This window comes from Camellia sinensis, chromosome 5, assembly GCF_055761805.1.
Source record: "Camellia sinensis isolate YWXY chromosome 5, ASM5576180v1, whole genome shotgun sequence".
Classification (NCBI taxonomy): Eukaryota; Viridiplantae; Streptophyta; class Magnoliopsida; order Ericales; family Theaceae; genus Camellia; species Camellia sinensis.
In genome coordinates, this window is record NC_138965.1 from 27,042,047 (window position 1) to 27,065,257 (window position 23,211).

General features: G+C 39.7%; 1 protein-coding gene and 2 long non-coding RNA genes across 4 annotated transcripts in view; all 3 read right to left on the minus strand.

Annotated features, from left to right (window-relative positions):
- Positions 1 to 5,494: 5,494 nt before the first annotated feature.
- LOC114282455 (uncharacterized) lies at positions 5,495 to 8,645 on the minus strand. 2 transcript variants are annotated; one of them, XM_082868454.1, is made up of 5 exons: positions 8,404 to 8,645; positions 7,554 to 8,200; positions 6,501 to 7,266; positions 6,317 to 6,415; positions 5,495 to 6,070 (listed from the first exon to the last, which is right to left on the minus strand). In XM_082868454.1, the coding sequence occupies exons 4-5, from the start codon at positions 6,359 to 6,361 to the stop codon at positions 5,660 to 5,662; spliced, it is 456 nt and encodes a 151-aa protein (XP_082724580.1). In that variant the 5' UTR covers positions 6,362 to 6,415; positions 6,501 to 7,266; positions 7,554 to 8,200; positions 8,404 to 8,645; the 3' UTR covers positions 5,495 to 5,659. The 2 variants fall into 2 exon arrangements, with proteins under 2 accessions (XP_082724580.1, XP_082724581.1); XM_082868455.1 differs by lacking the exons at positions 7,554 to 8,200; positions 8,404 to 8,645 and having other exon boundaries at positions 6,501 to 7,026; positions 7,105 to 7,266.
- A 6,016-nt stretch (positions 8,646 to 14,661) lies between these two features.
- The window catches only part of LOC145790508 (uncharacterized), a 39,180-nt gene continuing 30,630 nt past the window's right edge, over positions 14,662 to 23,211 (minus strand). Inside the window, exons 2-3 of the long non-coding RNA XR_014329273.1 lie at positions 15,163 to 15,286; positions 14,662 to 14,804 (exon numbers count right to left, since the gene is read on the minus strand). This is a non-coding gene — a long non-coding RNA (uncharacterized LOC145790508). The remainder of the gene's footprint in view (positions 14,805 to 15,162; positions 15,287 to 23,211) is intronic.
- Positions 17,022 to 18,297, minus strand: LOC145790507 (uncharacterized). The gene is made up of 2 exons (XR_014329272.1): positions 17,688 to 18,297; positions 17,022 to 17,341 (listed from the first exon to the last, which is right to left on the minus strand). It is a non-coding gene; the product is annotated as an uncharacterized LOC145790507 (long non-coding RNA).

Here is a 23,211-nt window from a genome sequence, read left to right on the forward strand (position 1 = left end):
GAAGAAAGATGGTATAATTCGGGTGTGTGTGGATTTCAGGGATTTGAATAAGGCTAGTCTGAAGGATAACTTTCCCCTGCCGCACATCGATGAATTAGTGGACTTTATCGCGGGTCATGCGTTGCTCTCCTTCATGGATGGATTTTTCGGGTATAACCAGATTTTGATGGTGCCCGAAGACAAAGAGAAAACTGTATTTACTATGCCATGGGGCACCTATTGCTATCGGGTGATGCCATTTGGACTAAAGAATGCTGAGGCTACTTATCAACGGGTTGTAACCACAATTCTACATGATATGATCCACAAGGAGGTCGAGGTGTACGTGGACGACATGATTGTCAAGTCCAAAGAAAAAGAGGGTCACTACACCACCTTGGAGAAAATCTTTCAACGGATCAGAGAATATAGACTAAGGTTGAATCCACAGAAGTGTACTTTCGGTGTAACAGTAGAAAAAATGCTGGGCTTCTTGATCACATAGAGAGGCATCGAGGTAGATCTTTCCAAAATCAAGGCCATCCTAGAAATGCCACCACCAAGGACTAAAAAAGAGGTGTGAGGCTTTCTAGGTAAAGTGCAATTCATAAGATGATTTATTTCTAAATTAACCTTGACTTGTAAACCACTTTTTGGTCTCCTGAAAAAAGAAAAGAAATTCCAATGGGATGATGGGTGTCAGTTCACTTTTGAGCAGATTAAGTAGTATTTTCAGAATCCGCCTATGTTATCGCCGCCAGAGTCGGGGAAGCCCTTGATTCTGTATCTATCAGTAACAGACACAATGATGGGATGCATGCTTGCTCAGGAATCTGAGGATAGGGTGGAAAAAGCCATCTACTATTTGAGCAAGAAAATGCTGGATTATGAGACCCGCTACACTCCATTGGAGAAAACTTGCTTAGCCTTAGTATGGGCTGCTAGGAAGTTGAGGCACTACTTGTTAGCTTACTCTGGAATTCTGGTTTCAAGATTGGATCTCATCAAATATCTTTTTGAGAAACCACCGCTTATGGGTAGGCTAGCCATTGGTTTCTTGTTCTCTCCGAATTCGATTTCAAGTATGTTACCTGCAAGTCGGTCAAGAGGAGGGCAGTAGCGGAGTTTCTGGCAGATCACCCAGTAGAAGGGGATGAAGTGGTAGAATACCTGTTTCCAGACAAAGCCATTCTGTAAGTTGAGGAGAAGACGTGAACAATGTACTTTGAAGGAGCGTCCAATCAATATGGTTATGGGATAGGTGTGTTGCCAATAACACCCGACAATTCCCATATACCTTTAGCCTTCACACTCCGGTTCAAGGTATCCAATAACGAAGTAGAATATGAGGCGCGTATCGCTAGTTTGGAAGCCACTTTGGAACTAAGGGCAAAAAGGTTGGATGTTATCGGGGACTCAAACCTAGTTCTTTCTCAAGCAAACAGAGACTGGAAAGTCAAAGAAGAAAAGATGAAGATTTATCACTAGACCTTGGACGTTCTGATTCCTAGGTTTGAAAAGCTGACTTTCACGCATCTACTGAGAGAGAACAACAGGTTCGCTGACGCCTTATCAACTCTATCTTCTATGATAGACATCCCACTTGGAGTCCAGATGCGTCCAATCATCATTGAACAGAGATACAGGCCGGCCTACGAGACTATCGCCGTAATAGATGAAGCTCAGGATCAAAACCCTTGGTACTATGATATCTGGAACTTCTTGGAAAATGAGGTTTATCCACTAGGGGCAAATGCCAAAGACAAAAGGGTAATACGGCGGATGGCCGTCCAATTTATCATTTGCGGAGGTAAATTGTACAAAAGAGGTCATCTGGGAATGCACAAGTTATGTGTCGAAGAAAAAGAGTCAAAGTGCTTGATGGAGGCTATCCATGGGGGAGAGTGCGGAGCGCACATGAACGAAATAATGTTGGCCTGGAAGATTCTCAGGCAAGGTTACTACTGGTGTACTATGGAGGAGGATTGTATTGGTTTTGTTCGGCGATCCCACAAATGACAAATTCATGCTAATCGCATGAACATCCCACTGTCAAAGCTGTACAATATGACTTCACCATGGCCTCTCTCAGTCTGGGGAATTGACGTCATTGGGGCAGTCATGCCAAAAGGGTTGAATGGGCATGAATACATTTTGGTGGCAATTGACTACTTTACAAAGTGGGTGGAAGCTCAATCCTACGCAGTGTTGAAAGTAGTGCATGTGGCTAAATTTATCTGAAACAACATCATTTGCCGATATGGAGTCCTAAATGAGATCATTTCAAATAATGGCTCCCATTTCAAGAAAGAAACGATATACTTGTTGGAGAAATACAATGTGGCTTTTCACAAGTCATCTACATACGACCGCAAACCAATGGAGCTGTTGAGACCGCCAACAAGAACATCAAGCATATTCTATAGAAGATGGTTGAGACCTATAAGGACTGGCCAAATAAATTGCCGTTTGTACTGTAGGGTTGCAGAACTTCAATTCGGATGTCTACAGGGGCAACTCCTTATTCTCTTGTCTATGAGATGGAAGCTATTTTGCCAATCGAAATAAAAGTCCTGTCGCTACGAGTTATGGCTGAGTGTCAGATAGTAGAGGCGGACTAGCAACAGAGCAGGTTTGAAGAACTAATGTTGTTTGATGAGAGAAGGCTGAAAGCATTGTACCATGTTCAGGGTTATCAAAGCAGGATTGCTGGGCTTTTAACAAGGAGGTTAAGTCCCGTAATCTTAAAGAAGGGGATTTGGTGCTGAAAGACAACCGAGCTCCCATCCATGACCCAAAGGGCAAGTTCTGATCCAATTGGACTAGTCCTTACATCATCAAAGCTATCTGGTCGGTTAGAGCTATTATTCTCATAGACCTGGATGGCTTAGAATTTTCCCAACCGATCAACATGGGCAACTTGAAGAAATATTATCCCTGAGAGGCTCGCTAGGCTGAAAACCCGAAAGGGCGACCTAGGCAAAAGTTAGAGCATAAAAAATTAGAAATAAAGAAAAACTGAGCTCGCAAGGTTGAAAATCCTAAAGGGCGGCCTTGGCAAAAGTTAGAGCGTAAAAAGAGAGAGTTAATACTTGAGTGAACTTGAACCAAACTGCACAAGGCCTGATTTCCATCTTCGGGGTACGTAGGCAACTTCATCCTGAAGTCCGGCCGTAAATACCTCCAACTCAACTGTCTTGTCCATGTGTCTGATTAGGTCATCTTTATCCGTTCTTTACTTAAGAGTTCGGTTGTGATCTCTACTATGAGAGAAGAGCTGGTTACAATGCTGAGCAGTGGTGTTCAATCAAGGGGCAATTTGTGACCTTTTGATTCGGGGTTATATATCTGAAGGATCGATTCTGTGCATGTCAAGTGGTGATCCTTTTTGAAAATGGTTTTGAAAAGTTTTAATAAAAGTTGATTTTGCTCAAATTTTACCTTTTTCAACTTAGACCATTTTTGGATCAAAAGGAAAACTTTTAGTGCTCACAACTCTAATTTCATTGATTTCAATACAAAGTTCTCTAACTCTCTGATACAAATCAAAGTTGCTTTTATTACATTGAAAAAAAAACTTGAAAAAAAAGGTCAAAGCAATAAACTAGGGGCATAGATGAGTCAGGTGCTCCTACGTCCTCCACTCGTGCTTGTGGAAGCTTCTAATGCCAAAGTGGGCCCGATTTGTGTCTCATTCTCAAGCCAAGACAAACACTCGCCAGAAACGACGCAACTGAAACTAGGGGCAGGGGCCAGAAGTTCTCTCATCCTCCAAGCAGTGAGGTACCTAGCCAAGTGTGAACCTTGGATAGGGAATGAAATCGGGTACTCTACCCCTTCCTTCGGGTGGGTCTGATCATGCCCAAATTGACGTCTAAACCGGAATGGGAAGTAAAGTACACAGTGTGTCAAGCCAATCAACTGAATACCAGGCTGTCGAGCCATGCTGTAACTCATCTCAGTCAGATTAAGCCAGGGGCAACGCCAGGTTATGTTAGTAGCAGACCTGTTATACATCCATTCGCACCACCACCTCTCATTCGGGAAATTTACAAGCTGGTAGCGGAAGAAGTAACCTCGAGCTGAGTACTCAGGGCAAGAACCCACTACCTTCAGTTTATCCATAAGCCACACCTGGAGAGGGATGGAAGAAAAGAGAGATTAAAGAATAGAGAAATGTATGTTGAAAGAAAAGTGAGAAAAAGGCTTTTAGAGAAAAATAGAGCATGAGTGCTGAGAGATATGAGAAACACATGTTAGAAAAGGTGGGAAACATTACCTGAAGAAGTAGTTGACTTCCCGCAAATCTGGTAGTGTCTCGTTGATGGAAGGCGTCTAAGCCCATCAAAGTCTCGGCCAATGTCAAGCCAATGCAACTCTTACCATCTTTCAAACCTTGGGCTACTTCGATCAAGTGAATGCTAGATCTGCCGAAACTAGGGGCAAGAAGGAAATGAGCCAACATACATAAGCAGAGCGCATGTTGCCGAAAACCCTGCCAAAGATGGTCGCCGTGGTCACCGGCATTGGAAAATCGACGAATCAAACTGGGAATGTCTAGCTCTTTGTTGTGGGCTAGAGATCGAGCTTCGTGCAGAGTGAGCCCACACATCCGTCCCAAAGCTTGGGAGCGGCCAAAACGGGACTGAGGCATGATCTCCTCATCGCGACGGGATTCCATTAACGCTTGAAATTCTTCAATTGTCGGGCACATTTCTTGTCCTTCAAAGCTCAAGACGTGTGTAATCGGGTTCCAGCATCTAGCCGCGACATGAAGGAACGGAAAACAAAGTGGAGTCCGACTTAACGGAAAAAGTGCATTTATGCCGAAGCCCAAAAATTTACCTTTTTCGAGCTGTCCAAAGTTGTAATCCAATCCGTGAGGTTTTGGGCAAGAAATGGCTCCATTTGTGGGAAAAACAGCAGTTAGAATGAGTTCTGGAGAAGAAATGACGAAGGTGAAGCTTTTGTAGAAGATAAGGCAGTGAGTGGAAGCCAACTGTCAACAATTTGGAGGTTTTGTACATTGGTGGCCTGCCGGCCATCACTGCTGATGGCTGACAGGCTACTGTTGATTGCTGGCAAAGTTCATCCATGGCCGACAGCCTTTCTCCTCTGGCCGGCAGCCTCTCTTTTGGCCTACTGTCCACCTGTGTGTTGGAAAATGTGGGCAGCTTGTGTTTTGTCTCGTGTTTTTTTTTTTTTTTTTTTTTTTTTTGTATTTTGGGTGGTCTTGTTTTGAGTCTTTTGTCCTTTTGTTTTAGTCTTTGTTTATATTTGTATTTGAATTTTTGTTATTTTGTGTATCGAGTCGTGGTTGTTTTGTTTATCGAGTTGTTACTTTTTTTAATCGAGTTGTTTTTGCATTATTTATCGAGTACTATTTTGTTTTAGCTGTTGGTCGGCTCATTACCCGAGTAAGAATGTTATTTTTAATCAAGTTCTCAATTTCGCAAAGTCGATTCCATGTCCATTTCATGCATATATGGTGCTCATGATACAAAAATAAACAACACTTTTTATAAACCTGCGCTGGTTTTATTCTTATTATGGTTTTTTACAAAAGAGGAGTACAAGTTTTAAAGCAATAAAACCTATCTGGTGCTATACAATGTACTAATGTTACCAACCAAAAGAAACTAAGCAAAAAAAAAAGGTACAAAAATCAACGCCAGTAACCTCATGCCCGAGAGGCCCTCTTCGTCCTCTTCCTCGGAGGACAAGACTCTAGGGCACTATCCCCATTGGCTCCGCTGTCTGACTTTACCTTTGAGCTGGAACTAGAGTCGACATCGTCTCCGCTCTCTGCTCCAGAGCCGTCCTCAGCGTCGTCACCTTCGCTCTCAGATCTCGAGCCACCATCATCTCCACTCTCAGAGGACTCAGACTGTAGACTCATTGCCTTCCCGGAGTCACTAGTCTCAGCATCGTCATCACTTAACATTGGCTCCGAGAGGCTTCTTCGGCCTCGATCACGACACTCCTCTCGGCTGCGTGTTGGGGCCCATCTCTCATTTCCCTTTGCTATTGAAGGACATGGTGATGGTGCAGGTGCAGTCACCGTTGCTGGTGCTCTCGGTACGACCTGAACCTAAAAAGATACAGTATTGGCATATCAGATACAATGTATGATTGTGAATGTAGTATGATGAAAGTGGTGGAATACAATGAGCCAGATACAATACAAATACAGTACAGTGTGTCAGTGTAGCATATTAATGTGGTGTGACAAGGGGCAAAATGCATACCGTGATATGAGTATCAGTGCTTCAGTGAGAATGATGTGCACAACAGTGTGAAAAATGCTGAAATGCGAGCAGAAAATAAGGAAAAATACCTGGATGCCATGGAGACTGAGCAATGCCTCCCTCTTCAGTATCATGCCCTCGAACGAAGCCAGTAGCTCAAGCAGTTCCTCAATGTACTCCGGGGGTGCCTATAAAAGTATTGGGAAGAATCAATATCCAGAAGGAACAAATATCAGAAAGAAAATGGAAAGCTAGAGAAAATGTGGTACATACCGAAGGTGCATCGCGAGCTCTGACGTATCTATGCCTGGCCTCCGCCGGCTCGATCGGAATCTAGTAGGCCATCCCGATCGACCTCCAGCATGTTAGCATGGTCGGGATCTCTGGCCAACCAGTGGCCTGTCCAGCGGGAGGAGTCCCTCTAGTCCTAGCCCTCGTCGCTCGAGCCCCACCTGCTATGAGGACACCTGTTGCTTTGCCTGAACAAGCACTCATCAAGGGAGGTATGAGGTGTGTCTAGATGAATGTTGAGTAGTCTCCCTCCTTGAGGAAGTAGTCAGCGTCCAAGCCCATAGTGAACTGGATCATCTCCTAGAAGGAGAGGCTCTTTGTAGTCCTCATAAATGCTAGGGGGTGGCATGGGAACTACTGGCTTAGGAAAACCCATAGATTGGTGCACGAACCGCTCGCCCAAAAAGCAGGCTTGGCAAACTAGGCCCTCAAGCAGAAGCCGAAAACGAGAGGCCCCCCAAGCTCTAGCGTACTGGTCCCTTACCCCAGCCGGAATCGTCATCCAAGGCTGCTAGGTGATTTGCAAATAGGGAATATACAAATTGTTAGTTGTTGATAAAGCAAAAATAACTGAGTTTTGGGTTACCTTCTCCGCAATCACTGTGTCAAAGTACCGGCAGAAGAATGAGAAGGTCTCCTGGGTTCTACATAGGCATCTGCTATCATACTGATGAGAGTACGACACAATGGGGCGAATCTCCTCCGTCAGCTCCGGAGCCAGGGTTGAGAAATACGCATATACCTAGAGCTGCAAGGAAAAGGCAACAGTGAGTATATAATGTATAGATATAGAGAATGCAAAATGCAGAACGCAGAAAGCAGAATGTATAGTACAGTAAATAAAAAGTATAGATACAGAGAATGCAGAGTGCAGAATACAAAAATACAGTGTATAGATACAGAGGATGCAGAATGTGCAATGCAGAAAGCGCAGTGTATAGATGTAAAGAATGCAGTATACAGTGTATAGAAAGTGCAAAGCGGAAAGCACAGAAATAAAAGATAGAAAATGTAAAGCAGAAATGTAAAGCGTACCTTCCAGGCTTGCCAATAGCCTCCAACCTTGTTTCCCCTCCTGTAGGATATCGAGGTCATGTAGCCATATAGTGTGGCGAGGCCAGCTCCTCCCCAGTCATAAAGCCAAACCTGAGGTAGGGTCACCAGAGCGCTCAGTAGATACAGTCCTACGGTGTTCCACTTGTTTGCAAACAAGGTGGTACCAAGGAGGAACATCAAAAAGCCTCAGGCATAATGGTCAATCTCCTCTAGGGTCTGTGGCTCTCTCCCATAGAAGTGCTCAGCGAACCAGCTGTATCGGACTATGGCCAGTCTGAAGAGAGATGGGCATGCTCCCAGGAATTGTATCCAGACAGCCTTCCACTCGTTCATATCTATGTTATACGGGATCGGATCACCTCTACTTCTACGCCCGTGAGCATGGAGAAGCCATAGGGAGTCATCGTTATCTCCCCCGCGGTAGAAAAGTGGAAGGAATTGGTGGTATCCCACCATCGCTCCACCAGTGCACCAAGAAGTGGTCGGCTCGCGATGTGGCGTGATAGCCCAGTGTAGAACAGGCCGAAGCCAGCCTCATCGATGATATCACATACGCCTGCAGTGAGGTCCAGATACCAATCACTCGTTGTCGTGGCTCCGTAGCCCCTGATGGAGTGAGAGTCCTCCTGTGATCAGAACAGTGATATACAGTGATATAAGAATATGCAGATGAAAGGCAGTGTGAGAAATACAGTGCAAGAGTGTGATTAAGGCAAGAAATGTAGCATAAGACAAGAAATACAGTGTAACCATATAGTTGAAGCAAGGCATACAGTTAAAGAAAGAAATGCAATGTAAAGTGAAGAAAGCATGAGAATACAGTGTGTACCTTGGTGGCGCCATAGGGCAAATGGGAGTCTGGCTCCCGCAGTAAGAGGTCCTTCGGCACGTGTCGCGTGAACTCTCTGAAATGCCTAATATCCCCGGGTGGTAGTGCATGTGTCTGGGGATGGTACGTCGCCGGATCGAAGGGGCGTACTCCCAACGGTAATCCGCCTCTATCTCTACCGGAGGTGATAACTGGGATGGAATCTCAAGGGGAGCTTCGTCATGGGATAGATCGTCCGCCATCTAGAAAGAAGATGAGAAAGTGGTTGAAAAATGAAGAAAAATGGCAAACTTGGAAAAAGTCAACCCTAGGAGAGAGAAAATGAAAAGAAAAGTCAAAGCCTGGGAAAAGGTACAAAACCCGAGAGAAACTCAAGGGGAACAAGCCTCAAGTGGTGAAACTTCAAGAAAAAACATCGAAATCAAATTTCAATCGGTTCAAAACGGAGGAAACAAAGAGGGTTTAACGAATAAACTTCGCGTGGGGTGTTGGAAAACGCATAGAAAGCCCGGATCTAGAGAGAAAAAGCACCTAAAGAGAGAGAGGGAGGAATTTCGGATGTGTAGTTGTGTGGAAATGAGGCCCCAAGCCCTATACTTAAAGACCCGCGACAAAATGTCCAAAAAGCCCTCAATCTGCCATTGATGGCCGATAGGCCACCATTGATGGCCGGCAGGCCACTTTTGTGGCCGGCAACAGTAATTCAAGGCTGGCAGGTGGCCGGCAACCCGCTCCAGTGGCCGGTGGCCCTCTCTAGTTTTCTAGTGCTGTTTTATTTCCTGAGTGGTATATGAAAGGTTCTTGATTTGGGAGCTTACAACCGCGTTCCGGCGCGTGACTGTGTCCCACTTGTCGTTGTGCACGAAGTGTATCTTATTGCTGTAAAGTCTCCGAGAGGTCAATCGGAGGTTGCATCAATTATTGCTTTTTTTTTTTAGTCTAATCGAAATAGCATATTTTCCATCTTTTTTTTTTCTTCTGTTACATCGAATATGTATTTCTCATATACATATGTTGCACGCATCCCTTGTATCTTTTTTGAATTGTGCATAGAACATGCTCATGTCACTCATGCATAGAATATGCTTTTCATTCTTGCATTGAACATGCCGTTGTTTATCTCGCATCGAACATGCATTCTCACTTTGATTCACTTCGTGCATCTATCGCACATAGTTATTTTATACATCTATCGCACCCACTCATTTTGTGCATTTATCGCACGCTCATTCCTCTTTGTCTTCGTGTTGTATCTCAGGATGTATGAAACACGGCCCCAAGCGATTTTTGTTTCTCAAGATGCGTGAAACGTAGCCCAAGGCGGGTTTTACCACGGGACGTGTGAAATACGGCCCTGAGCTGTTGTTTATCTCAAGATGCATGAAACGCGGCCTTGCGTGGGTTTCATCTCGGGACGTGTGAAACACGGCCCCGAGTGGTTGTTTATCTCAAGACGCGTGATGCGCGGCCCTGGGCGGGTTTCATCTCGGGATGTGCGAAGCCCGAGCCCGAGCGATTTTATTTGAGGACACGTGACGCGTGGCCCTGGGGTGTTGTATCTCGGGATGTGTGAAACGCGAGCCCGAGTGGTCTTCTTTGTTTCTCGAGATGTATGAAACATGAGCCCGAGCGGCCTTCTCTGTTTCTTGGGACGTGTGAAACGTGAGCCCGAGTGGTTTTTTTCTTGTATCTCGGGACATGTGAAATGCGTGCCCAAGCGATTTTTTTCTTGTATCTCAGGACGTATGAAATGCTAGCCCGAGCGATTTTCTCTGTTTCTCAGGACGCCTGAAACGCGAGCCTGAGCGTTTTTTTTTTCTCTTATATCTCAGGACGCATGAAATGCGAGCCCAAGCGGTCTTCCTTGTCGCTCAAGATGCGTGAAACGTAACCTTGAGTGGTTTTTAGTTTCTCGGGACATGTGAAACACGACTTCGAGCAGTTTTCTTAGTTTCTCAGGATGTGTGAAACGTATCCTTGAGCAGTGTTTTCTTTCCTCGCCTCTTATTTTGACGTGGTTAGAGTGTGTTTTATCTCTTGTATGGAAACCTGTGTTGGTTTTAAGCTTGAAGCTGCTCATTCATGTGTTGTTATCTTGCTTATTGTATTCATTCTTGCTCATCACATTTGTTATTTCTTATTGCATCATCTCGCATGATCATGAGTTTTCAACATAGTCGGCTTCGCGAAGCGTGTAAGTCCAATCTTCAAACTGCTTTGCATGCATATCATTTGCATCGCCCCAGAACTACGCTGGTTTGATTCCTTGCAAATGGATACGTAGGCAGCCCATGGGCACAACCATTTGTTTTCTATCTTGTTTGTTTGTCTAAATCTTACGGCCTTGTCAAAATGGGTCGTCTTCGGGCTTTGACATTCACTCACGTCATTTCATGACTTCTGAGTTCTGTTAAAGAGGGGTAATTGTAGACACCCTATTTTTGACCGTCCTCAAGACTTGGACGTCATCGCTCGTGCACTCGATGATTATGACTGCATGTGCTCGTTTTAGTGCCCGAAGTCGTTGGCAGAATGCCTTGTCTTTGAGCCTTTAAACCTTGTCCATTTTATGCCTTGTTTTGGACCAAAACCTTAGTGCTTCAAACCTCAAGACACTGGGACTTGCAAGCCTCCTCTGGGAGGCTGCCGGCCACCCTTTTGCCTTGCCGGCCATTATTGGTGGCCTACCGGCCACATTAGTGGCCTGCCGACCATCAGTGTCCTTTTTTCAGATATTTTGTTAACAGCTATGCCAGTTGTTGACACAATTGGCTGTATCTCCCTACATGTGTATGGAGGGATATAACTCAACCAGCTGTTGGCACAATTGATTTTATATGTTCATATTTTGATTATTAATAATGCTAAAATTTACTATATGAAGCAAATAAGTATAGACTGTGTCATTCATTTTGGAACATTTGATTTTATGTATTTTTTAAAGAGTTTTGAATAATGCACAACTTAAAAGAAATTGAGTTTACAAACATAAAAATTGATATTCTTCCAAATTGAACGTATTGGCCATATATTTTTGTACAAGCCAATTACAGCCTGACACTTGGTTCATAAGGGGTAATTTAGGGAGTAAGTGAAGGTCTTCAGTCATCAACAGACACGTGGCAACTTGAATCAATGGCGATGGATCTATGAGACACTAGATCAGCCAAGATATGTAGGGTGATGAGGCCAAACTGTTGCTTACAATTTAAATTCAAATTCATGAGGGAATCTCAACCGCAAGAGTAATTTTGTGGAAGCAAACTGTTTAAAACCGTGTCTAGTGATCACGGAGATTACTTTGACAGTTATCACCCACTTCAATAGTTATTAGCGACTTCGACGGTTATCATCAGAGGCTATAAATAGAGGAGAAGGCTGATAGTGAAGGGACCCCATACCCAGATCCAGAAACCAGTTTATTTTACTTTATATTTTCCTGTCTTTTACATTTCCAGTCCTTTATTTTCCAGTCTTTTACTTTTCCATTCTACACTTCAAATTCCTAGGAGTAGTTCTAAGTTAGTTTGTCGTTGTATTCTCTTTTGAAGATGTGAAAGTGCGAAGGTACATTTGTAAACTTTCGTTTACTTAATAAAATTTGATTTCCGACACTGTTTCTCCCTATTCCTTGTATTTTGTGATTAGTCTTCGGAATTTTCTCCTAAAAAAAGCCACCAGTAAAAGTCCTCTTTAGTGAAGCTAAAAGAACTTCGAAGGAATCGTCTGTTAATTGGTTGACATTTAATATTTATGTAAGGACTTATTGATCCTTGTTGGTACGCTCAAATTATATTTTTAACCTTCAAAAGCCAAAAAAGTCAACAAAACGACACAACCTCCATCAACTGGCATTCATAGAGATATATCACTTAAGCAAATAACTACATGGCAGGGTGCTTAGACATAGTAAAATAAACATACATAAGCGGAATGCTAAAGCATAAACACTCACATAATATTTATTAACATCTCGTGGCAAGCTGCAAAGCAAAGTTAGCAAAATATGTATGATCCTAAATTCAAGATTCTAATGCAATACATACACAAAAATGTAACTTAAAAATGTCGGCTACTGATACATGACATGTGAATTATCTCAAGATATGGAATAGTGCACAAAATCACATAGAAATTTATTAAACCCATAGATGCAAATGAGCCGAATTTGATGCATGAAATAAGAATGTAAAGCATGGATATGATAAAAAAGAAAATATGATGCTATTTACAGATATGGAAAGCAAGTAAAAAAAAAAAAAAAAGATAGAAAGAAATGGAGATTGAAGGTTATTACAACAAGATAAATCTAACAAAACCTAGAACCAATTTATTTACAACATCTAAGGATAAGTGGCTCAGCCACCCTTTTTAACAAGCTAAATCATATATGTAAAATACGAAACAAAAATCAAAATAAAGAAACTACATTAGGTGGCTTAGCCAACCATTTAAATCACATATTTAAAATAATAAAGCAAATGCAAGAGAGAAAATATCTGGCGGCTTAGCCATCCATTTCTACATGTTGTATTATATATTTAAAGACAAGAGAAATAGAAAGAAAATAAATGAGAAAAGTGCAAAAATTCACCTTTGGAGAAAATAATGAATTTTATGATTACCAAACTTTTTTCATAACACCTTCACGGCTATGGAGTATGCTTTGAAATCTCAATAAGAAGTTTCAAGTTGTAACTTTAATAAAATTTTGATGGTGTCTCTTCCCTCAAATTTCTTTGTTTCAATGGAGTTTTTCGTCTCTTATCTTTCTCTCAAATTGTTTTGTTTCTTCAATGGAGTTTTTTAATTTTTTTTAATTTTTAATTTTTTGTCTTCTCTTCAAAAAAGAAAACAATCTCCTTTCTTTCTTAAGAAAATCCCCTCTTTTCTCAAAAATTAACCACCTCTCCTCTTCATTAGAATGAAGAGAATATATAGAAAAAATGAAAATCCCGTTCCAATATTTTTGTCTCCTCTTTTCTTCTTTTGAAAATCCAAAAGAAAATCAAAGATCCCTTCCAATGTTTTTATCTCCCATTTTCTTCTTTTGAAAACAAAAATCAAAGATCCCGATCCAATATTTTTGTCTCCCATTTTCTTCAAAGGGAAAAAAAAAAAAGAAGAGACAAAGATACTCTTCCAATGTTTTTGTCTCCCCTTTTCTTCTTTTGAAAATAAATCCAAGATAAATCAAAATATCTCCATCTTTGAAAGGCCAAGATTCCTTTAACAATGAAAGAATGTCTCCATCTTTTTTTGAAAATAAAAAATAATGTCCCCAATTTTTGGGCAAAACAGGTATCAGGTTGGAATTAAAGCTCAAATCTGACATTTCTCCATGATTATTAGGAAAATTTACCATTCAGTATTCTTTTTAAAAAGGGAAACTTATTCATAAATCTCTCTCCATCTAATTATATTTCACTTAGTTTAAATTATTTTCTTTTAATCCAATAAGTCCTATGGGTGACATAATTACTACTAAAATACCGCTGATAATAATATTCACAATGACAGTATGAATGTTCCATGATGTGAACATTCACATTGCCACTACAAGATATTGCACTTTTGGCGACTAAATTTTTAGTCGCCAAAAGTCAGATTTTAGTTGTCAAAAAGTTTTCCCAACTAAATAGTTTGGTCCTTGGCTTGGTCGCGGGAAGACTGTCGGGGAAGGTATTGGCGACTAAAAAATATTTAGTTGCCCAAAGTCTTAAATTGGCGACTAAACAATTAGTCGCCAAAAGAAAAGGTATTGGCGACTAATTTTTTTTAGTCGCCGAAAGTCAGAAATTGGCGACTAAAAATTTAGTCGCCCAAAGTTTTCAATAAATGTGTTTTTTTGTGTTTTAACGACTAAACTATTTAGTCGCTAAAAACGTGGCACTCCTTTTTGGCTACCAATTTTTTAGTCGCTAAAATCATGGTGTTCCTTTTCGGCTACTAATTTTTTAGTCGTCAAAAACTTTCATTATTTTTGGTTACTAACTATTTAGTCACCAACAAGTTCCCTTATTATTTTTTGGCTACTAAAATGTTTAGTCACCAAAAGCTCTATTTATTAATCTTTTAAAAATGCATAAATTGAATATTTTTCATTAATTTCTAAATTATATGCATTCCATTATCAATGCAACATGTAACCCGTACATATACATATCAATAATACTCATTTCATTACCAACTATCCAAAAAACTTTAATTTGTAACATCATATTCCAAATATCATATAAATCCACACCAACCAAGTATAATTCATCTAAATTAAATATTACATACAAAAACACTTGATTTCCAAAATATATGGTTGTAGAAAAATAAATGTCTTTCGTATACAGAACAAATGCTCTTTGTACAGAAAAATAAATATCCACAATAGCCCATGTAAAAGCAATCTGTAAGACAACAAAATAAATAAATAAATAAATAAAAATAACCATTAGCACTCATTTAGTAAAATTGGCATTTCAAATTATAATAATTATAAAAAGAAAATTGAATTAGTTTATATTTTACGGGTTAACATGGTGCACTGAAAGAGGAGATAACATAATGAGCTCTATATCTCCGATTAGTTCTGGGCCTATCAAGAGAAGACATGATAGTCTTTGGCTTGGAGTATGATATTCCTTAGCCCTCCAATAGGCGATACAATCATCAACAGAATTCCAAGTTTAATGCAAAACTAAAAGTTCATTGAATTGATGCAATCTCAGAGATCAACTTTTTCGACAGATCTAGTCTAATGCAAACCTGAAAGTTCAACTTTTTTCCAAGTGTAATACAAACTTGAAAGTTTTGAGTTATATGAGTTGTGTCCAATCTTTCAGTTATATGTCTGGCCCCAATCTTTGTCTCGTCACTTTAAAATAATTACCTGGAAGAACACAAAGTTTTGAGTTATGTGAGTTGTGTCCAATTTGTCTAATGCATTTGTGCATCAAACTTCTCTACTTTCATAATCAAAGAGCCTTCAATTGAAAAAAATCAACTAGTTGTCATCAAAAGAAGCTTGGCACATCAAGATAGGGATTGTGTTCCCATCAACATTGCCAAAAGAGTGTACTCCATCACGAACTCCTCCATTTTGGTAAATGATAAACATCCATTCGAATCACATGTGGTTTGCATACTTGTCAATGACAAGAAGTGAAGTGAAGTGAAGTCTAGTGACTATCAGTTTTTATATTACTAAAATACCAAGTGCACAGGCCTCTTCTACTGAAATCATATGCACTTTGGACAAAGCTAGAAAAATATATATCAAAGATATGGCTAAAAAAATGACATGCATAATATAAAACACAGAATATAATATAGATATCTTTTGACAAATAAAACAAGCTCGACATGGAACATAAAAGAAATTAATGCTCACCAATACATCATGTTCACATGCCAGGCAAGTTAGGCACTGCTCAGGCTTGTCTCCTTTATTAAATAAGCTTAAATTAAGAACAAAAACATTCAAAGTGAAATGCAAACCTCAGAATGCAGATATGGAACGACACAGTTGTAAAAACAAGTCCTGCAATGATGTAATATGAGGGTGGTCTGCCCTTCTTGTGTGCTGTAATCAGCCTTATGTGACTATTAAGTTTGACATTAAATTTAAGTAACATAATTGCATGACCATAATAACTTGAATATGACCATCCCTATTTTGAAGGTTACAGATTCTAAATATCAAGATATATCAAGCTATGGCTATAAAAGGAACTTTTTTCCTTGTTTTCATTAAGTAACATAATTGCATGACACAACACCACAAAAAAGAGATCATAAATATACTTTCAACAAATCCTGTGACATCATAACAAGAACTCCAAAGAAAGTAACAAGACAATTGCTTCTCATAAAGAAAGCTACAATATTCATGTTATGAAAAACAAAAAGACAGGCTTATATCACCACAATGGAAGATGCAAATTAAACTTAAACCTAAAGCACAACCATGAATTTCGATTGTGTAAAAATGAACCACCAAAAACGAATGTTGAAGCATTATACTCGAAAAACATTAATGAACTTCATTCATTAATATTAGTATAAAAACAACATTATAAAAACACAATTACATTTTACAATGCTTTGTACCAAGTGGTTAGACTATGAACTTTTCTAATTCTATGATTATCAATTATGATGAATTCATAAAAGTAACAATATCATAGATATGTTGCAGCAAACAATGCAACTAAGTATAATTGTGCCAAGGCCAATCATTAATGTGAGCACATTTTTATTCAACCCTGAGCTTGATGGGACTAAACTCTATATTTACATTCTTACAGTGGCACCAACCACAACTAGAATTGTTTTTAAATATCTGTCCTCTAGTTACTTGATCCTAATTTAGAAGCCACATTATTATCCTAAAACATAATATTGGCATCTTTCCAGGATGCAATTAGAGGATTTTGTAAGAGAGCCTTATGCTAAAAAGGAAAAATGTTACTCCAAATTTCAAATATCAATCAATACTAAGGTGTTATAAACAGAGACATTGTTTGTTCCTTGGCTTGACAAAAGGTAGTAATGCAATAACTCGGGATAGTAATGTGTCCCAACAAATTGCCTTTTTGAAATACCATCCATCAACATAATAGCAGTCCAAGTAAATTTGACTGACATAACTCCATAACAACAATTCATGTAAGCTCTAATTCCCAACACAAATACATAATAAACTGTTAATCACCAATCAACCATTCATCAACAATAATTCATCTTCTTTCTTCTTCTTTTTCCTCCTTTTTTTAAGATGTTATAAAGTATAAACGTGTTTTCCATGGAGTATTTTCTAGTGCAAAAGAGACAAATACGGCGTTACTGTCCCTTGAGAAAAACAGAGCCCAAAGTGAAAATTAACTACCATAATTCCATTGAATCATTATAACTTGAAGGACCCCAAGTTACTTCTGGAAAAGCTCTGCAACCAAACAAGCTATTTGTGAACAATAATTTTCAAAAAAAAAATTGTCGAGGTGGGAAAACTTCATGATGAATTCACAAGACTTGGATATAATACATGTAGCGCAGTTACTGAGAAAATCAAGTAAAAAGAGAAGAACTCAAACATTGTGAATCATAGATAAATTTCACAATTTAGGGCTAGAGAAAACCAAAGCTCTGCAACCGAATACATAGAAGAAATATTCTTAACACAAATATATATTTTTTAAATCAATTTCTCGACAACCAAACAGATGCAAATAGGTAAAATTAGAAATTCTTGATAGAGAACAATAACGATAACAATGGCAAAAGAAACTCACATGGTCCATCAATGATTTGAACTGATCAATTGCTTCTTGAGTTACAACTCCTATTGCTCTTCTCTCTCATCAAATGTACACAATGATCGAATGTACCGCTTGAAGCAACAAAAATGTGGAATTAAACACAACTTGGAGCTCATATATGCTTCAAAAGTAGAAAAAGAGTAAAACCCTAAAATGATTTCATCAAAATCCTATAACATCAAAAATAAAATTAAACCCTAGATCCGCGATGGTGAGAGAAGGGAGAGAGAGAGAGAAAGAAAGAGAGGGATAGAGAGAAAGGAATACCTGAATGTGGAATAGAGAAACATAGAGGGGGAATAGAGAAAGGGGGATATACATATATATATATAGAGAGAGAGAGAGAGAGAGAGAGGGCAAAGGCTAAAGAGGAAGAGAGCAAGAAACAAAGAGAGATAGAGATAGAAAGAGAGACAGACAGATAGACAGACAGCCCAACCAAGAGTATGAGAGAGAGAAACTATGAGGATGCGGCGGTGACGGTGGCGGTGGTGATTTGCGGCGGTGGTGGTGGCAGTGGCGTGTGACACTAGTCTGAGATGAGGTGAGATGGGGTGAGGTTTGGTGGTCACAGACTTTGTGTATGAGAGAGAGAGAACAAAAAGAGGTGTAAACGTAAATAGGGCGCCAATATTAAACAGGGGCGCCAATAGTAAACTTAAATTTGAAATGTTAAATATTTTAGTTTTTTTGGCGACTAAAACAATTTAGTTTTTGAAAATAAATTTTTGGCGACCAAACTTTTGGTCGCTGAGAGGGTAATTTATGTGAATAAATTGGGCCGAGTTAAGTCTATCATTCTTAGACATTGGGCCAAGTTGTGGGCCGAGGTGAGAGCTTGGATAGTCCGGTCTTGGGCCAAGCAGACATTAAGCCGGTCAAAGATGTGTTGCCAGGGCCTGGACCTAGCTTTCTGGAGGTAGTCCTGTAGTGGATCGTGATGTGACTAGGGGAGAGGGTCGAGCTAAGTGTAGCTCGGCAGGGTGCTATCATGTAGTTAGGGTTACCGCGGCTCTGCCAAGGGGAGCATAGGGCCGAGATAGCTCGGTTGATTATAGTGACAGTTGAAATAAAGAGTTTAAACCATCTCACTTGGTTGGTGATGAGAAGGGTTCTCTAAGGATAGACATTATCCTTTAGTAGTGTGATTCCTTGGAGGATTTTGCTAAGAAAAATTAGAGTCCTACTATGATTATGCCAGATGGAATCTATAAAGGCTCATAATAGAACCTATGGAGAGGTATTGCAATTATTTCTCAAAAATACATAGAGCTTATTGTCTATTGTCTACTTGCTGACTTAGGCATCGAAGGGGTTTCTGGCACACACCCGCCGGCTAGCTCACGTATGTTTTCAAGTAGCAAAGTGACGACATTTGGAGAAGTGCAAACTTGATCAACAGGATTATACAAGACAGATTATTTTGTGCTCGTACAATTGGCGCTGTCTACAAGAATCGAACCCACGACCACATGGTCAATTGAAAAAGCAAAAGGAAAATGGGCTGAAGAACTTCCCCACGTCTTATGGGCTTACCGAACTACACCTAGGCAGTCAATCGGCGAAATGCCTTTTACCTTGGCCTACAGCATGGAAGCAGTAATCCCCATGGAAGTCAGCCTCGTTACTATTAGAAGCAAAAATTTTGATCCGGATTTGAATGGAGAGGCCATAGCATTGGAGCTAGATCTTGCCGAAGAAAGAAGAGAAATGGCACTAGCCCACGTCGCCTCATATCAACAGGAACTATCTACAAAATATAACAAGGCGGTGTATCTAAGGCAATTCAAGATTAGAGACTGGGTGCTACGCAAAGTAATAGGAAACACTTTGGTGCCTGGGGATGGAAAATTGGAACCCAACTGGGAGGAGCCGTACAAAGTGATAGGATTAGCAAGAAAATGAGCTTACCATCTCAAAGATATGGACGACCGAGCTACCCCAAGGCCATGGAACATGACCAATCTCAAGATATTCTATTTTTAGTTTTTTGCACTTGCAATTTTCTTTGACATTCAATAAAACAAGTAGACATTTTTCCGGTAAAATTTTTTCAACACTTGTATTTATTTCATTCTGTGTATAAATATTTTCCCAACTAAGGACACCGAAGGTTGGCAAGTTTGACTAACACATTTTTTGCACTCTTTAGCCGAGATGAGTATCTAGGCTAAAGAAGGTTGGCATGTTTGACCAATACATTTTTTGCACTCTTTAGCCGAGATGAGTATCTAGGTTAAAGAAGGTTGGCCGGTTTGACTAACATATTTTTTGCACTCATTAGCCGAGATAAGTATCTAGGCTAAAGAAGGTTAGCAGGTTTGACCAATACATTTTTGGATTCTTTAGCTGAGATAATTATCTAGGCTAAAGAAGGTTGGCAAGTTTGACCGACACATTTTTTGCACTCTTTAGCCGAGATGAGCATCTAGGCTAAAGAAAGTTAGCAGGTTTGACCAACACATTTTTGCACTCTTTAGTCGAGATGAGTATCTAGGCTAAAGAAGGTTGGTAGGTTTGACCAACACATTTTTGGACTCTTTAGTCGAGATGATTATCTAGGCTAAAGAAGGTTGACAGGTTTAACCAACACATTTTTGAACTCTCTAGCCGAGATGTTTATCTCAGCTAAAGGAAGTTGGCAGGTTTGACCAAACATAAATTTTTGCACTCTTTGACCGAAATGTTTATGTCGGCCAAAGGAGGTTGGCAGGTTTGACCAACACAACTTTTGGCACTCTTTGACCGAGATGTTTTATCTCAGCCAAATGAGGTTGTCAGGTTTGCACAACATAACCTTTTGAACTCCTTAGCCGAGATAAACATCTCGGCTAAAGGAGGTTGGCAAGGTCAGGTTGGGCCAAACTGGTTAGGCCGACAGAACATACATTAAGAATGGTGTGAAACATTTAAAGAAAAACACAATAAACGTGCAAAAAGTTCAAAAATTTTCATTGTTGAACGGAGTGATTACAAGAGGAGGGGCATATAGCCTGGTGCATTACAAAAGAAAGGATAACAAAGAAAACAACACAATCCAAAAACAGCAAGAGGTAGTGGTAGTTATAAACACCCGATTTTTGGCTACCCATAAGGCTTGGGCGCCTTAGGTTGAACACTCGATGATGAAATACTACGCTGTACAAACATTCGGTTTCCTCAACAAAAAGCTTCGGTTTTGAGTTTTAGAGCCTAGAACCTTGCACCTCATTTAGACCAAAACCTAATTTTTTTTATAGCTTGACCACTCAAAGGCCTGCTGACTAGCAGGTGGCCAATTTTAGTGGTCAGTCGTCCCCCTATATGGCTGGCCAACCATGTTTCCCGACTGACAGATATTTTGCTACCAGTTGTTCCCCCATGTGCATACATTGCACCAACTAGCTCAATACAAATATTTTCAACAGGGGCACCTACTTTTCTGTATATACTTGACCATCCCTCTTGATTTTAGGTTAGAAAAATTGACTAAGACTCAAAAACTTGCCAAACACTCCCCTTCTCTATCTTGCAATATACATAAACTTCCTAAACCAATATTTTGAGGCTCCTTGCTAAGGTTCTTGAGCCAAAATTTCAGCCCCTAAGAGTAAACATCTTGTGGTTTATGAACAAAAGAGTTTATTCTCTTCAAAGGTATAACTCTTGCCACCTTTTTCCTACTTTTCTCACCTTTTTTTCTTGGTGTTTATACTCTATTTTTGGACTGGTTTCATGGGCTGAAACTTGTGATTACCAAAGGTGGAGGGGTTAACCACTCTTCCTTGAACCTTATTCCAAGCTTATATCTTTGTGTTTCCCATTTGTTTTTCAACTTTTAGCTACTGATTTTTAGAGTTTTCAAAGGCTAAAACATGTGATTTTAAGGTCCAAAAGGTGGAGGGGTTAGCCACCCTTCCTTTGGCTTGCTTACTAGCTTTAATTCTCTCCAATTTTTGCTTACTTTTTTAGCTTTTCACACTAATTTTTCATCACTGTTTTGATGTGTTTATTTCATTTATGCTTTGAATATCATGCTAGTGTTGTTGTAAGTCCTCATAGGTTTGGTGATTTAGGCCTTAGACACCAATCTATTTGAGTTGATAGCTTTTATTTCATAGTTTTCATACATACACTCACACTTGTAATAATCATCTCTGCAACCTCCGTCTTTTCTTAGCTTTCTTTGTTTAAGAGTTGTTATAAACAATTGATTGTTGTTCAAGGCATGAAAAAAAGATCTACCATGCTTAATGGTTTAATTTCTTCGGAGGTTCATTACTAGGGCATTGCATCTCTCTCATGTTAAGTACAACTTCTTGTTTGACACTTCTTTTCATTGGTGATCATAACTCTCACTTTCAGACAAAATGAATTAAGTAATGGAAAGGTAATGTTAAAAGAGGCTAATAAAATTGGTAAAAGAGGTAAAACAAGATAATAAAATCAAGTTGAGTTCAATCAGATGTTAATTGAACCTATTGAGCCTTGAATCATTACATACTCTTAGTGATATTAATGATTCAAGGAGCAATGTCCACTCCTTTCCTTGAGGTGACCCCATGATAGGAAAGAGGTGTTGTTGGTCTTTCATTTCATGTCATTAAGCTTTTTGTCCTATTGGTTCATAGATCATCACGCAATAACCTTGCGACGATTGATGGTTTGTAGACCAATTCTACTCTTCCCTTGATTAGTTCCATGATAGGGAGAGGCAGAGAGGACAAACATCCCTTGGAAATACTCTATTTTCGCTCTGTTTCCATTCTATTGCAACAAGGCAAAACCTAAAATAATGGCCAGCTGGTCACCCTTCCATCCAGCCAACCACTTTCCAAGGCAAGTCGGCCACTCTAGTTTAGGCAAGCAGTGTCATTTTCATGACAGAATAGAGCGTAAGATGGGGCAAAAACAGATTAATTTTCTGACTCCAAACAAAATAGTTTCTGACAGCAAAACAGAGGAGTTTTCGGGTGGATATTCTCATTCATGCATGTGCGGCTCCTCACTTCCCATGGCCCATTAAATCAATGCTTAAATAGTAATATGTTGTACTTAATTAGTAGCTTCATTCAAAACTTGTAATAACTAGTTAATTAATTAGTTAATTTAGCGTTGTAATAATTAGTTTAAACATTCGGACATTCAGACCCTCTTCTATGAGGGCAAAATTATAATATTTGTGTATGTCTTCCAACTCCCATTTCTTTCTCCCTTTTATATACTTGCTTATAATGGTAGTATCATGTTTTTACATTTTTATATCATTACCATGACTTGTATCCATTTTCGCATACATTTGTTATTTCCTAAATTAAATGAATACGTACACTATCGCATGACTTGAGTTAAGCCATATGTCATATTAATAAACTGAACCTATTAGTTGCATTTTGTTTGTGTTGCATTTAATCACTTGCATGTTAGAGCATGCATTTTTCTAACTATTTTCTTCGATTTTGGCTTGCTTCGACTGAGTACTAGGTGAGTATTTCTTGTTTTAGCATATTGCATATAT